This window comes from Gymnoscopelus braueri, assembly GCF_963280865.1.
Source record: "Gymnoscopelus braueri genome assembly, chromosome: 18".
Classification (NCBI taxonomy): domain Eukaryota; kingdom Metazoa; phylum Chordata; class Actinopteri; order Myctophiformes; family Myctophidae; genus Gymnoscopelus; species Gymnoscopelus braueri.
Window position 1 is genome coordinate 27,740,859 of NC_137618.1, and position 12,329 is coordinate 27,753,187.

The 12,329-nt window shown below is 41.0% G+C and overlaps 1 protein-coding gene across 1 annotated transcript in view; it reads left to right on the forward strand.

Annotated features, from left to right (window-relative positions):
- The first annotated feature begins 626 nt into the window (after positions 1-626).
- itgb5 (integrin, beta 5) overlaps positions 627-12,329 on the forward strand; it is a 59,531-nt gene continuing 47,828 nt past the window's right edge. Inside the window, exons 1-9 of the mRNA XM_080412874.1 lie at positions 627-1,223; positions 2,305-2,390; positions 2,719-2,926; positions 3,491-3,740; positions 4,943-5,111; positions 6,935-7,096; positions 8,313-8,408; positions 8,540-8,629; positions 11,628-11,762. Coding sequence (XP_080269000.1) covers positions 1,145-1,223; positions 2,305-2,390; positions 2,719-2,926; positions 3,491-3,740; positions 4,943-5,111; positions 6,935-7,096; positions 8,313-8,408; positions 8,540-8,629; positions 11,628-11,762 — 1,275 coding nt within the window. The 5' untranslated portion in view covers positions 627-1,144. The remainder of the gene's footprint in view (positions 1,224-2,304; positions 2,391-2,718; positions 2,927-3,490; positions 3,741-4,942; positions 5,112-6,934; positions 7,097-8,312; positions 8,409-8,539; positions 8,630-11,627; positions 11,763-12,329) is intronic.

Here is a 12,329-nt window from a genome sequence, read left to right on the forward strand (position 1 = left end):
CAAGAAACGCCATGTTTTATTTCCTTGTGGAAAATAAATTTACTTTTGAAGTTGAATGTGGTTTCAGCAGCAGTTGCTTGTCGATGTCCTGTGTGTATGAACCAGCACAAATGTGTTACGGGTCAGCAAGTCCTAATTGGATTGTCAACTCTGGGATAGTTGCTATAAGTAGAACAGACACTGCAGGGAGCTTACATGGATGATTCAGCAGTATGTGCTGAAGGAGGTTTATGTTTTTCACATTTCCACTAGGTGGTGATGGGTCCCATTAAACTGAAGATGATGCTAGATCTCAGCACAGTTGATATGACTGCCTTGTCAAAATTACTGTAAATTGCATAGATTTTTTGATTTGATAGCAATATATTTTAGTGCAACATTGAAAGTCTTAAAGACGACCAATTGATTTGCTGATCCTAATTAGCCTTGATTAATAATTTGCCCTAAGATTATATTTTTTTGCAGTATTGAAGAGACTAAGATGGAAGTATATTATAATTATTTGTTAAGTGTAATGGGAGATTAATGAATGTCAAGAGGCAAGAGCACTACTGGAGTAATGAAAGGGTTAATGGTGATCCTTTGCCCCCCCAGCCAGGAATGGGCGGAGCCTTCCAACTGGGATACGAACCGGAGAGAACGAACGAACAACACTAAACTTTGTGGGTGAAAGCAGGACGCCAGGGTTTACAGTGGATTTTATTATTATTCAACTTGTCATTAAGAGGGGGTTTCAGCGTATCAGACTGTGATCAAACGTTTTGTCCGGTGGAGAAATTACGTGAGTTCGAACCAACTATGTAATGGGTGACCCATGGACGTGGAAGACAGCAGACAGGCGCCCAGCGACTTCAAATCAGTTGACTTCGTTTCAAGGAGGCAGTTTATAATGGATCGTGTCAAATTCACTTGCGGAATACTGTAGAAGAATGGATATTAATGCTTGCTTGCATGGCTATGCCTTCATCTTGAGAAAAGAACGAGCACTTTTGTAGAGTTGAAAAGTTCAGAGTGCAGTTCAACTTTCGTGTTGTATCTCTGGCAACCGAACAAATGATCCGAACCCAATGAGGGATCCGACTGAAGAAAGAGCTACTGAAATTAACTGAGACAAACATTAAGAACTAACTCGCCTAGTGTCAACATGTGGACCTGGGGGATGCTGATGTGGAGGAGCACTCTGTGCTGCATGCTTCTGGAGTTATTTATACACAGTGGTCAAGGTACGATTATTATTAAACCCATGTGCCTATGTTTGCCAGTGGTGGAAAAAGTACTCACATTTTTTACTTTAAGTAAAAGTATCAATACTGCGATGCAGAAATACTCAGTACAAGTCTGGTATTCAGAATTTACTGCGGTAAAAGTACAAAAGTATTGGCATCAAAATGTACTTAAAGTACCCAAAAGTAAAAGTACTCACTGTGCAGAATGTCCCATTTCACAAGTTAAAAATGTAAACAAAAAAAAAAAAAAGTTTGAAAATAGTCGATCTAAGCTCACATCCAAGGCATTGTGTGCTTGTAGATCGGCTATTTACAAATGGCCAAAATGTACAGCTGAAGTGGTTAGTGTGTTTTGTAAGAATCACAATCTACAAAGTAACTAGTAGTAACTAAAGCGTTCATATAATTGTAGTGGAGTAAAAATACAATAATTTCCTCTGAGATGTAGTGGAGTAGAAGTAAAAGTATAAAAAAAATTAAATACTGAAGAAGGTAAAAAATACCTCAAATTACAGTACTGATAAACATACTCAGTTACTTTACGCCACTGTGTTTTGCCATTAGCTCTGGTCCATAGCAGCGTTAGCGAGTTAACCTCGCCAGAGCTAGACAGTTTTGCTAAGTAAGATATTGTAGAATCATTTTAAGGCGACTTTAAGCAGTGAAACTCTGTCATTGTTGTCTAGTGACGACAATGGTCAACATGGTCATAACATTGGTCCAGCTTATAGAGTTATGCTGTATATATCAGTGTTTCTCAAACTTGAACATTTCAAGGACACCTTTAACTCTGACAGTGTACACAATTTTGGTTCCATTTGTACACTGTCAGTTACAGACTTTGTAAGGGTCAATTTAGAAACCCCTCAACGACCCCCGAGAGTCCCTGGACCCCACTTTGCAACCACATGGACAGAGTTGATTAGAAAGAAGCAAAAATAAAGTATTGGCACCACATGATTGTCTCCGTGGAGTAGAATGTCTGCAGGATCAATATGTTTATCTCACATAATTCCATAATTCTTGTTGCCTTGTGTGTGGCTTTAGTTTGTACTATGATGTGTCTTCTTTTGCTCAGGTCTAAACGTGTGTATGAGTGGCAGCGCGACATCTTGTGAAGAATGCCTTCTCATTCACCCCAGTTGCGCCTGGTGCGCAAAAGAGGTAGGAAGTGTAAATGTTTACAATTGTGCACTATGGTGTCGTTATAGCCACCAGCAGCCAATGTATCATCATGATGGAGAATGACACTTAGCTCCAACAACAAAAATGACACGTGAGGTCACTGCGTGCCGTGTCCATAACAATGTCCTGCCAAACCTCAAATAGCTTTACAGTCCCAAATGAAAGATGAATGTAGCCAACATGCGACAGTGCAACAAATTACCAACATCAACTTGGCCCTTCTGCCATTCTCAGCCACTCTATGACGATGATAATGATCACTAGTACTGTTGTGTTGACAGATTTGTGTTTTTTTTTTGTCCTACAGGATTTTGGGAGGGTGCGGACACTGACTTCACGATGTGACCTCAGTCAGAACCTTCAGAAAAGAGGCTGCGAGGCACGTTTCATTGAGTATCCTAGCAGCACCAGTTCCATACTAAAGAATACACCCCTCAGCTCTAAAGGGTCCGGGCCGACCCAGTACGATGTCATCCAGATCATGCCTCAGAAGATCTCCCTCAGCCTGCGGCCAGGTATCAAGTAACAGTACTGTGTGAACTCATTGAATGCCCATCCTCAGGGTTGCCTAGTCCCATGGTTAGCCATTATGTAGGATCTGTAACTGCCTACTCTGTAATATCTAGAATGGCCTTATTCACAATTTGAAAGGGATGTCTGTGATGGTGCCATTGCTGCTGCAATGGCACTATCACTTATGTATACACTTAAAGGTTTGATAACTGTTAAGTGATGTCTCTACTTGCACAAGAAACTGATGTTCTATATCTGCTGCTCTATATATCTCCTGCTAAGTGTTGTCTCTTACTTGCACAATAGACTGATATTCGGCATCGTTTTTTTTTATTTTGAAAATGCATTTTGTATGTTGATATTCTTGTCCTATCGTCTAACCGTTTTCCTTCTCCATTCGTATGACTATGTTTCGTATCTGCAAAACCATGGGAGCTTGTATTGGAAAATAATTTCACCAATTCCTTACCTCTAAACGTCATCATTTGACAATAAACTTAATGGAACTTAATTCCATTAATGTGATGGAAATAATTTACACCATCGCCTTCCATCCACCTATCTAGGGGACCCGACAGAGTTTGAGGTGCAAGTACGGCAGGTGGAGGACTATCCAGTGGATCTCTACTACTTGATGGACCTCTCCCTCTCCATGAAAGACGACCTGGACACCATCCGCAACCTGGGCACAAAGCTTGCTCAGGAAATGGGCAAACTCACCAGCAACTTCAGGCTGGGTTTTGGCTCCTTTGTGGATAAGAACATGTCCCCCTTCTCCTACACAGCACCGAAGTACCAACAGAATCCATGCAATGGGTGAGGAAGGACAGCAGGACTTTAGCAGCATGCTTGGGAAGGGCCCAGTCACTTGAGTTGTTTTGTTATTTGTTCTAAATTCTGAGTGAAGGCCTGTGTTCATGTAACTGTGTTGGACATACTGTTAATAAGCATCAGCTTGACGTGAGACTGCTTGGCAGGCTGTTCACAAAATGTTCTCTTGACAGCTGGAGTATGAAAATGAATAATTTATTCCAAGTTCTATTTTTAACCATTCGTGAAAGATGCATAGTGAGAGATTTTACAGCTGTGGGACTGCATGATTCCTTATTGCAGTTATTCGGTATGATACAGTGAAGAAGCAGCTCTCAAAAGTGTCTACTGTCCACCCACGCCATGTGTGCGCGTTGTTGATGCTAAGCTTCGTTGATGAGAGCAGGCTGAAAGGCAGAATATTAGTGGCTGAAAAGCACCGCATACCACATTTGCCCTGGAGGTGAGATTACTCTACACACTAACGTGCTGGCCAACCTCGCGCATCACTTCCTAACTAGGTTATTGGATTGTGTGTTTGTGTATGCGCATGTCACACAGACATTGCAACACTGCAGGGAAGTATTAAAGGCACAGATGACATGTGGACTTCACATCTCTCCTCCACCCCACACAAACAGCCAAATGGAATGGCCAAAATTTTGGCTATGAAGTTGACTAGAAGATGGAAATAAAATGGCAATCATTGATTGATACCCTGGAATCAATAATAATAACCACATGAAATCTAGCGTCTAGGTGAAAATAGGGAAACATTTGGCAAACATGGCAGATCTACAAGCTTGCATCACGTTGAATCTATTATCAATGCATATTGTTTTCATTAAATGAACATAGGTAATCAAAAGTCTCTTGCACCTACTTAAAATCTGTGACAGGTGTGTTGTTGGAGTAGATTCACTTACAGATAAAAGTATCAAAAACACCTGCACTCTGGCATCACTTGCTCAATAAAGAAGAGGTTTAATAGCGCAACGTTGTCAAGGACCTTTAGGCATCTGAATAATGTCCTTGACTGAACAACCACACACTATCGTCAGAGCAAAAGACAACAGTGTGCGATTTTCTTTGTAGAATGAAATCAGAATTTGCACAAAGAACATTACAGGAAAACACAGGCTATAGTCTAGATGAAAGGAATGACATTTCTTTTGTAAGTAAAGGATCATTTCTGTTTTTCAACACAGATACAAGCTTTTCCCCAACTGTGTCCCTTCCTTCGGTTTCCGCCACATCCTCTCGCTGACTGATGAGGTGGACAGCTTCAACAAGGAGGTGCAGAAGCAGATGGTATCTCGCAACCGAGATGCACCCGAGGGCGGATTCGACGCCATCCTGCAGGCTGCCGTTTGTAAGGTTAGCTGTCAGTCAGGCAGGTTGTATTTCCGAAAAGTGACAGAACATCCTGGCTTAAGTATGTATGGGGTACCTCACACGGTTTAAATGAAATGTCTCTTGATTATAGTACAATAGCCCAACCATACAGTATGTGTGCACACAAAAGTCTTAAGTGTTAATTTATCCATTTGTAACTCTGAGTGAAATTAATGCTGAGGATGTTACTTTGTAGGTTAGGCGGTGAGGAAGCTGCTGTTAGACTACTGAGATGCACCCATTGTGAACTGCTGTCCTATTTGCTCTGTTAATTAAAAGAACTTGCGGGGGGGCGAGGGGGGGGGGGGTAGATAGGAAGTGGAGTCTGGTGCAGCTGGTTAAACATGAGGACGAGTCATCATTGGCAGGCCCAGTCATATCCTTGTTTTCCGCTCCAAGTTTAATTGTTTTCTACAGGAAGAGAAAGACTCCCTCCAAGTAGGTTGTGCCTTGTAATTTACTGCCACTGACACATTTCAAACATTGGCTGGTTAGGAGGCTGGGCTGGGGGCAATCCAAAGGCTTAATTGAAGTTGGCTATTCTTATTTCAATTGTTGAGTTCAGGAAAATGGTCGACATAATTTGTAACAGTCAGAGTTCTTTTTTGTTTTTGCAATTCAAACTCAATATCTCAGGATTCGATTTTTTTCTTGCAATTGTGACAGTTAAGATTTTTTTTTCTCGCAGATATGAGTAAAAACCTTGTCAGAATTGTAAGATTTATTTTTATTTTGAAATTTGTAATTGCAAGAAAAAAGTTCTCAATTCAGCCATTTTTATTTTTACTCAGTGGCAGAAATGGGTTTCCACAATAAATAGTCACGTATGCTTTGATAACAGAAAAAAATTGCAGTCAAAGAATTGAGCAGGAATGCACAACTATCAGTGGTATTTGTTTCCTTAGGGAAAAAACAAATGTCCCTGCAAAGATCTTCAACAACAGGAAATGGTCATGGTTCAGTGACAGGCCTAGTCTAGATATCAAACTAAAAGCTTCTCGCGCAACACACGCCAAAAATGAACTGCCCAGGCTGAGTAATACAATCATGACTATAGTTCTTCATCAAAGAGGCTTCTGTGTAACGGGAAAGCCCACATTTCTATTGTACACTGTAGCTGGCACACAATGTCCGATCCCATGACAAATGTCTGCCTTTATGCCTCTGCTGCTGGCTGAAAGGTTAGGTTTGTTTAGCGCCATGCCATTAGTCAGCACTCTCTATCTAACGCTCTGTCACTGCCTATTGTCCCCCACTGTTTCACATTGATTATGGCCAGGAACTGGGCCTGGTGGAGAAAACTCTGGCTGCTGTTGTTTGGGTGGTCCTCACTCCTCAAGATGGTGCAAAGTTATGGGGTATATCTGGAATATGTAGTGAAGTTATTATTCAGTGTAATGTGTTTTTCATTTTATGAATCACTTGAACCCTAGCATTCCTATTCAGGGGAGAACACTCGTTGAAGATGTTTAGTGTAGACAAAAACATCAGGTGCTGAGTATAGAGCCCTGGGGGAGTCCGGTCAACCAAGCATAGGGTTTAAGTGGTTAAACCTAAAGCATACATTAATTTGGTTTTGGTGATACGTTTTGTTTTAATTTGCGTTGAAAACTATGTTTGAGTCTCTCCAATTCCAGCTGCTTTTTTAGCTTCAGCCTTGGATGTGTGGTATTTTTATGAACTGACTTTCCACATGATATTTCATCTGTATCTTATGTGGTTATGTGTTCCTGCATGCTAAAGCAACTCCAAAATAAAGTGACTGAGTCATGGCGTATAATGTCCTCTGTCCTCTGCCTGAACAGGACAGAATAGGTTGGAGGAAAGAGGCCTTCCACCTGCTGGTGTTCGCCACAGACGATGTGCCTCACCTTGCTTTGGATGGCAAGCTTGGTGGCCTGGTCCAGCCCCATGACGGATATTGCCACCTCGATGACAAGAATGAGTACAGTGCTTCGACTAAGATGGTAAGGCTGGAGATTGAGCTTGTCTTTTTTTAAACTGCTGTTTGGCACAGATAAAAAGCAGAAACAATGACACAAAAGTGATGTCATATATGACATCGTAAATTTACGTAAACTTGAATGTGAATTTTATGCTATCCACTCACTTAACCTTAACAGTAATTACAGCAGGTTTTCTTGCAGCAAATACACCCTGCAACACACCCTGAAACCTGAAACCGTGGCTCTTTTCAAAGCACATTTTTATACCAGGAGCAGTTATGCCATCCCGGTTGTCATTGTTCAATGAGGATGAATCGCATATGAGTGGACTTTAGAATTAGGCAGGTTTTGCTCTGTGTGATGACTTGTCTTGACCTTGTCACTCCCCTTTAACCGACAGCCAGGAGTAGGATTTCAAGGAAGTATCCTGAGTTTATGAGGCTCTACTTGACTCTGAGCCAAGCCCAAATAACTAATTTGGGAACTTTATTCATGGCCAATTTAATTAGGTAGGTTAATTTCGTTTTCAGAAAAGGCTTATTTGACTGACTTCAAATGAAATGAACTGAGGTAATTTAAACATTACATAGCTAGCTATACAGTCAAATTCTGCTTGACTTCCTATTTACAGCAATAGCTAGGTGCAGTCAGTGATTTGCTGAAGGAGGGACTGTTAGTTAGTTATAGTGGAAGCTAACAGTACATTTAACTCTTAAGAGTTACAGTGAACACCACTTAATGTTGGCTTCTGAGCAGGTCCTCTGGAGCAGCTGATTGAGCTGTACTTCCATAATGCATAGAATGAACTGGACATGGTCTGTTTCTAATGAAAATCCCACTGTTGTGTGGACACATGTATTGATAAAAACCAAAACACATGCAATCTTGGACCCTAAAGTTAGATATATCTTTCTCTTTTTTTTTTTTTACATTTGCAGAAATGTAAAGATTGTTTATTACTGGTTTTGGACGGCAATTAAATCATCCTCCTTACTTGTTTGAAAGAATATATAAAACTAACTTTTTTTGTTTACCCCTAAAAAAAAAGAGGACATGGCTGTAGAGTCTAATATAAACTCGGCATCGAAATCAGAAGAGCAATGACTTCCTTCCTACTAATTTCCTGACAGGAGGTTATGATCTTTATTGTGTGAGGAAGTGCATGTCTCATGCTGTCTGTCTGTCTGTCTGTCTGTCTGTCTGTCTGTCTCTCTCTCTCTTTCTCTTTTGTGTATAGGATTATCCCTCTCTGGCTCTCCTGGGGGAGAAACTGGCAGAAAATAACATTTATCTCATATTCGCAGTTACCAAGCGCCTATATGTCATATACAAGGTATTTTCTTTTTGTTTGTTTTTTACTTTATTTGCATCCATCCATTGTTATTATTACGGTAAATATTGTTGTTATTGATCAACCCTACCATATATTTCCAAACCTACTAATCATATTTTGTTTAAATGTAGAATTACACTGCGCTGATACCTGGCACTACTGTAGAGATTTTGGACCCGGATTCTAAGAATATAATTCAACTCATCATCAATGCCTACAATGTAAGTTAACAAAAACAATACAAACAAATGTCTTTGTCACTTCAGGTGTGTGTGTGTGTGTGTGTGTGTGTGTGTGTGTGTGTGTGTGTGTGTGTGTGTGTGTGTGTGTGTGTGTGTGTGTGTGTGTGTGTGTGTGTGTGTGTGTGTGTGTGTGTGTGTGTGTGTGTGTGTGTGTGTGTGTGTGTGTGTGTGTGTGTGTGTGTGTGTGTGTGTGTTAAATAGTGAAGGGTGAAATGCAAGAGAGAAGTACAGAGAAAGAAAGCCAAAACCAGGAGGGGAAAGCAGATTTAAACACTTTTCCTAGGAAAAAGGTTGGGATGTGTCAGTGCCTGTGTGTTGTAATAAGATGTTTTTCTTTGGGGCCACGGCATAACAGTGACAGTGGAAAACTACTGTGTCATTTGTCTGCAAAGTAGTGAGGTGGTCATGGAGGCCAGGCTTTTGCCCAGTCTAGAAAGCAGGAAGACTGCTCTGGAAGCGGGACTGAGCAATGTTGAAGCTGCATTCTGGAACTCATTTTAATATTTTAACCAATCTCTATGGTAGAGGATATTAATACAATATATCTAGCACATCTGCAATGGTTGGAGTTGGGTTTCCTACTCTTCCATTGAAAACTGTAGACCCTGGTGTCAGTTATTGCTGGTTGACAAGTAATACTGCCCGAACTGTACGTTATCTCCCCATGTCTCATAGCAGGGACCGCCTCTTGGCTGAACAGTAGACGGGTTCGAATCCCAGGAAACGAGTCCATTTGGTTCCATTTGTATACTCAGATGTACAAAGGGACGAATTAACACTGTGTATAATACAAACACTATGTAAATAAATGTAAGACCCAGGTAATGAAATGGCTATTATAAGCATCCTTTTAAGTATGAGGTAGTCTCACATTACCTACCAGGAGAAATCACACTGTGCTGCTAATGACATTTTATTACCATGACATGGACTGGTTTTATCGTCTCAATTCAGTCGCCTGCTGCTCAGTCTAACAGGAAATGTATTCCAGCAGGGTCACTTGAAGAGGTCTGGTTCTTCTGTTTTGGGGGTGCTAACATTCCTCCTCTGTATTATGTGATTATAATCTAATCCAAAAGACATGTTTATTTGTAATAAGTTTGCCAAATATTTATTTTGACAGCTTTATTGATTTACGCAAGAACAATTGGGAAATACATTTTTAGATTTTTTATTTATTTATTATTATTCTTCCTCAGTAGAAACGGATTCATGGGAAGAGAGGATTTAAAACCGTGCTACTCTAAGGTCCATTTGGACAACAGTAGAATAGAGAAATGTAGAGAAATGTAAATAATAAAATGAATAATATAAACAAATATAATCAGTACTTGCCTTTTAACATTGGGCCCAGTTGAGTCTCCAAAAGAAAGCTGTAATTTTTTCAATGGACTCGGAATCATGATCGCTCATTTGTCTGTTCTAGTTACTTCTACTAGCCCATACCCGGTCGACCCAAGACACCAAGACAGACAGACAGAGGTTACTCCAATTATATAGTAGGATACTGAGGCTGACATTTATATAATTGCATTTTCTGGAAGTTTTTTGAGTGAAGAAGGAAAGAATTTCCTTTAGTATTTTGATGCCAAAATATTTCTACATTTCGTAAGCCTTTCCCTAAATGTTTTCCTAACTGTGTGGGACTTTGCGTGTTAAAAAATTCCCTTGGCTTGGCTAGTAAGAACGGCAACTTGTTTTTGCCCATGAAGAATAAGGACACTCTGTTAACTCAGTAACTGAAACATATATCAAACAAAGACTTGCAATATTCAATGTGTGGGACTGAGTTAGAATGAAGTGTTGTGATTCAGGACCTCATTAACATTCCCTGTGCAACATTAGATTCACCACACTGAGATTTGTTAGCTACACTGACTTTGCCAAGTGTTGTGAGGTTGTGTTGCATAACCTTTTTTAGTTTTTTTTCTTGATAAATTGTGAGTAGAGCAGAATAATACTGTTCATTTGCTTTGATTACATTTAAGTGATGGTCAGAGAAGAGAGAGTGAACTAGCCTGGTAAAGCCCCTCCCTCCGGAATTCTCATTTCCTGAAATAAAATACAAATGAGATTTCTGGAGGGAGGGTTTACCAGGCTAAGAGTGAACCTGCACAAGCAAACATGTGTATCTGTGACATCAGGTATGGTTTTGATTTAGGCCTGTCGCAATCACGTATTTGTTAGGCGAAGTGCTCATGAATGAACACACGGTTAGGTCTGCATATGCTTCACAGATGCAAATCAAGCTGGCACACTGCACAGCTGTAGCATCTCATACACATGCACGTACGGTTTCGATCCATGCTTGGCCTTTGTGGCTTTGGCTTAAGACTAGAAAAGGCAGACTAAGTTGTATAAATCTGCCTAACCAAGGCAAATTATTCTCTCACATTCCCTGTGTTTCGCTCTTTTCCACGCTGCCTGCAAACAGATTGAGTAACCATCATGACCAGGCAGATGGTGGTGGTTTCATTATAAATTGTTGTGTGGTAGCATATCACTGTGCTCCACAGTTTCAGGGCATTTGAAACATTTTACGTGCAAAGGGTTGCAACCGCTAATAAACCCCTTTTGCCAAGACTGATGCACAAACAGGATTTGATATACTGTTTAGAGTGATTCAATGGTTACAACACAAACTACTGGCCAAGTCTTAATAACCACATGAACCTTCTCGTCCGTATTATAGGCATGTCATAATAGGCGAACATTTAGCGAAAAGGCGAGCTACAAGTTCACAAGGCGTTATGAGCATGTGCGGTATATCGTCTTTGGTGAAGATATTTGGTGTTGAGGGGAAAAAGTAGGGGACCAAGAATAGACCCCTGAGGGACCCCGATCAATGAAGTACAGGCTTAAGTGGTTCAAACAATGCAAACGGTTTCTGCTATGCTAACCCTCCACTGTGCTGCCATCAAACATTGCCTGTGTCTTTCTCTTCTCTCATATCCTTTCCTCTCTCCTTTCCCCTCAGAACATCCGTTCCAAAGTGGAGCTGACCGTGTGGGACCACCCAGAGGACATCAGTCTGTCCTTCACGGCCACCTGCCAGGACGGACAGCCACTGCCGGGCCTCCGAAAGTGTTCCGACCTGAAGATAGGAGATACTGTGAGTCTCCCTCTGACCCATTTTCACACTGTTCTGTACTATTCTCTATTCTCTCCCATCTTCCGCCATCTTGATGTTTTGATCATATTTTGAACATGGTTGCATCTAGCCTCACCTTTTATGAGAGAGCAATTCTTGCCATTTTGATGTTACTTACCGTATCTAAAGGCTTATAAAAGTATATTGTAGATCACCACAGATCCGCTCTAAAAGGATATGAATTATGAAGCAGGGCATATCTGTGCCTCACAGTTCATCTCTGCCTTTTGAATGCAGCAGATGAGGATGGCCTCATGGTGACAGCGTAAATGAATAATGCCCCCCGAGGGTATTGTGAGGATGGAATTGTAGGCTGTGGACATATTCACTATGAGGTGTATACCTGCAGTACGCCTTAATGGCCTGTCCTCAGCTGGGAGCGGCATATCCATCCAAGCATCCAGCGACTAAAGGAATCTAGTTGCAACTTGGCAGCCTGCAGCGAACGCTGTGTGACCTTTAAATCTTCGTTGAAGTACAGCCCCTGTCTCATGAGATCAAACTGCGGTGGCTGAGAGAGGAGTGGGG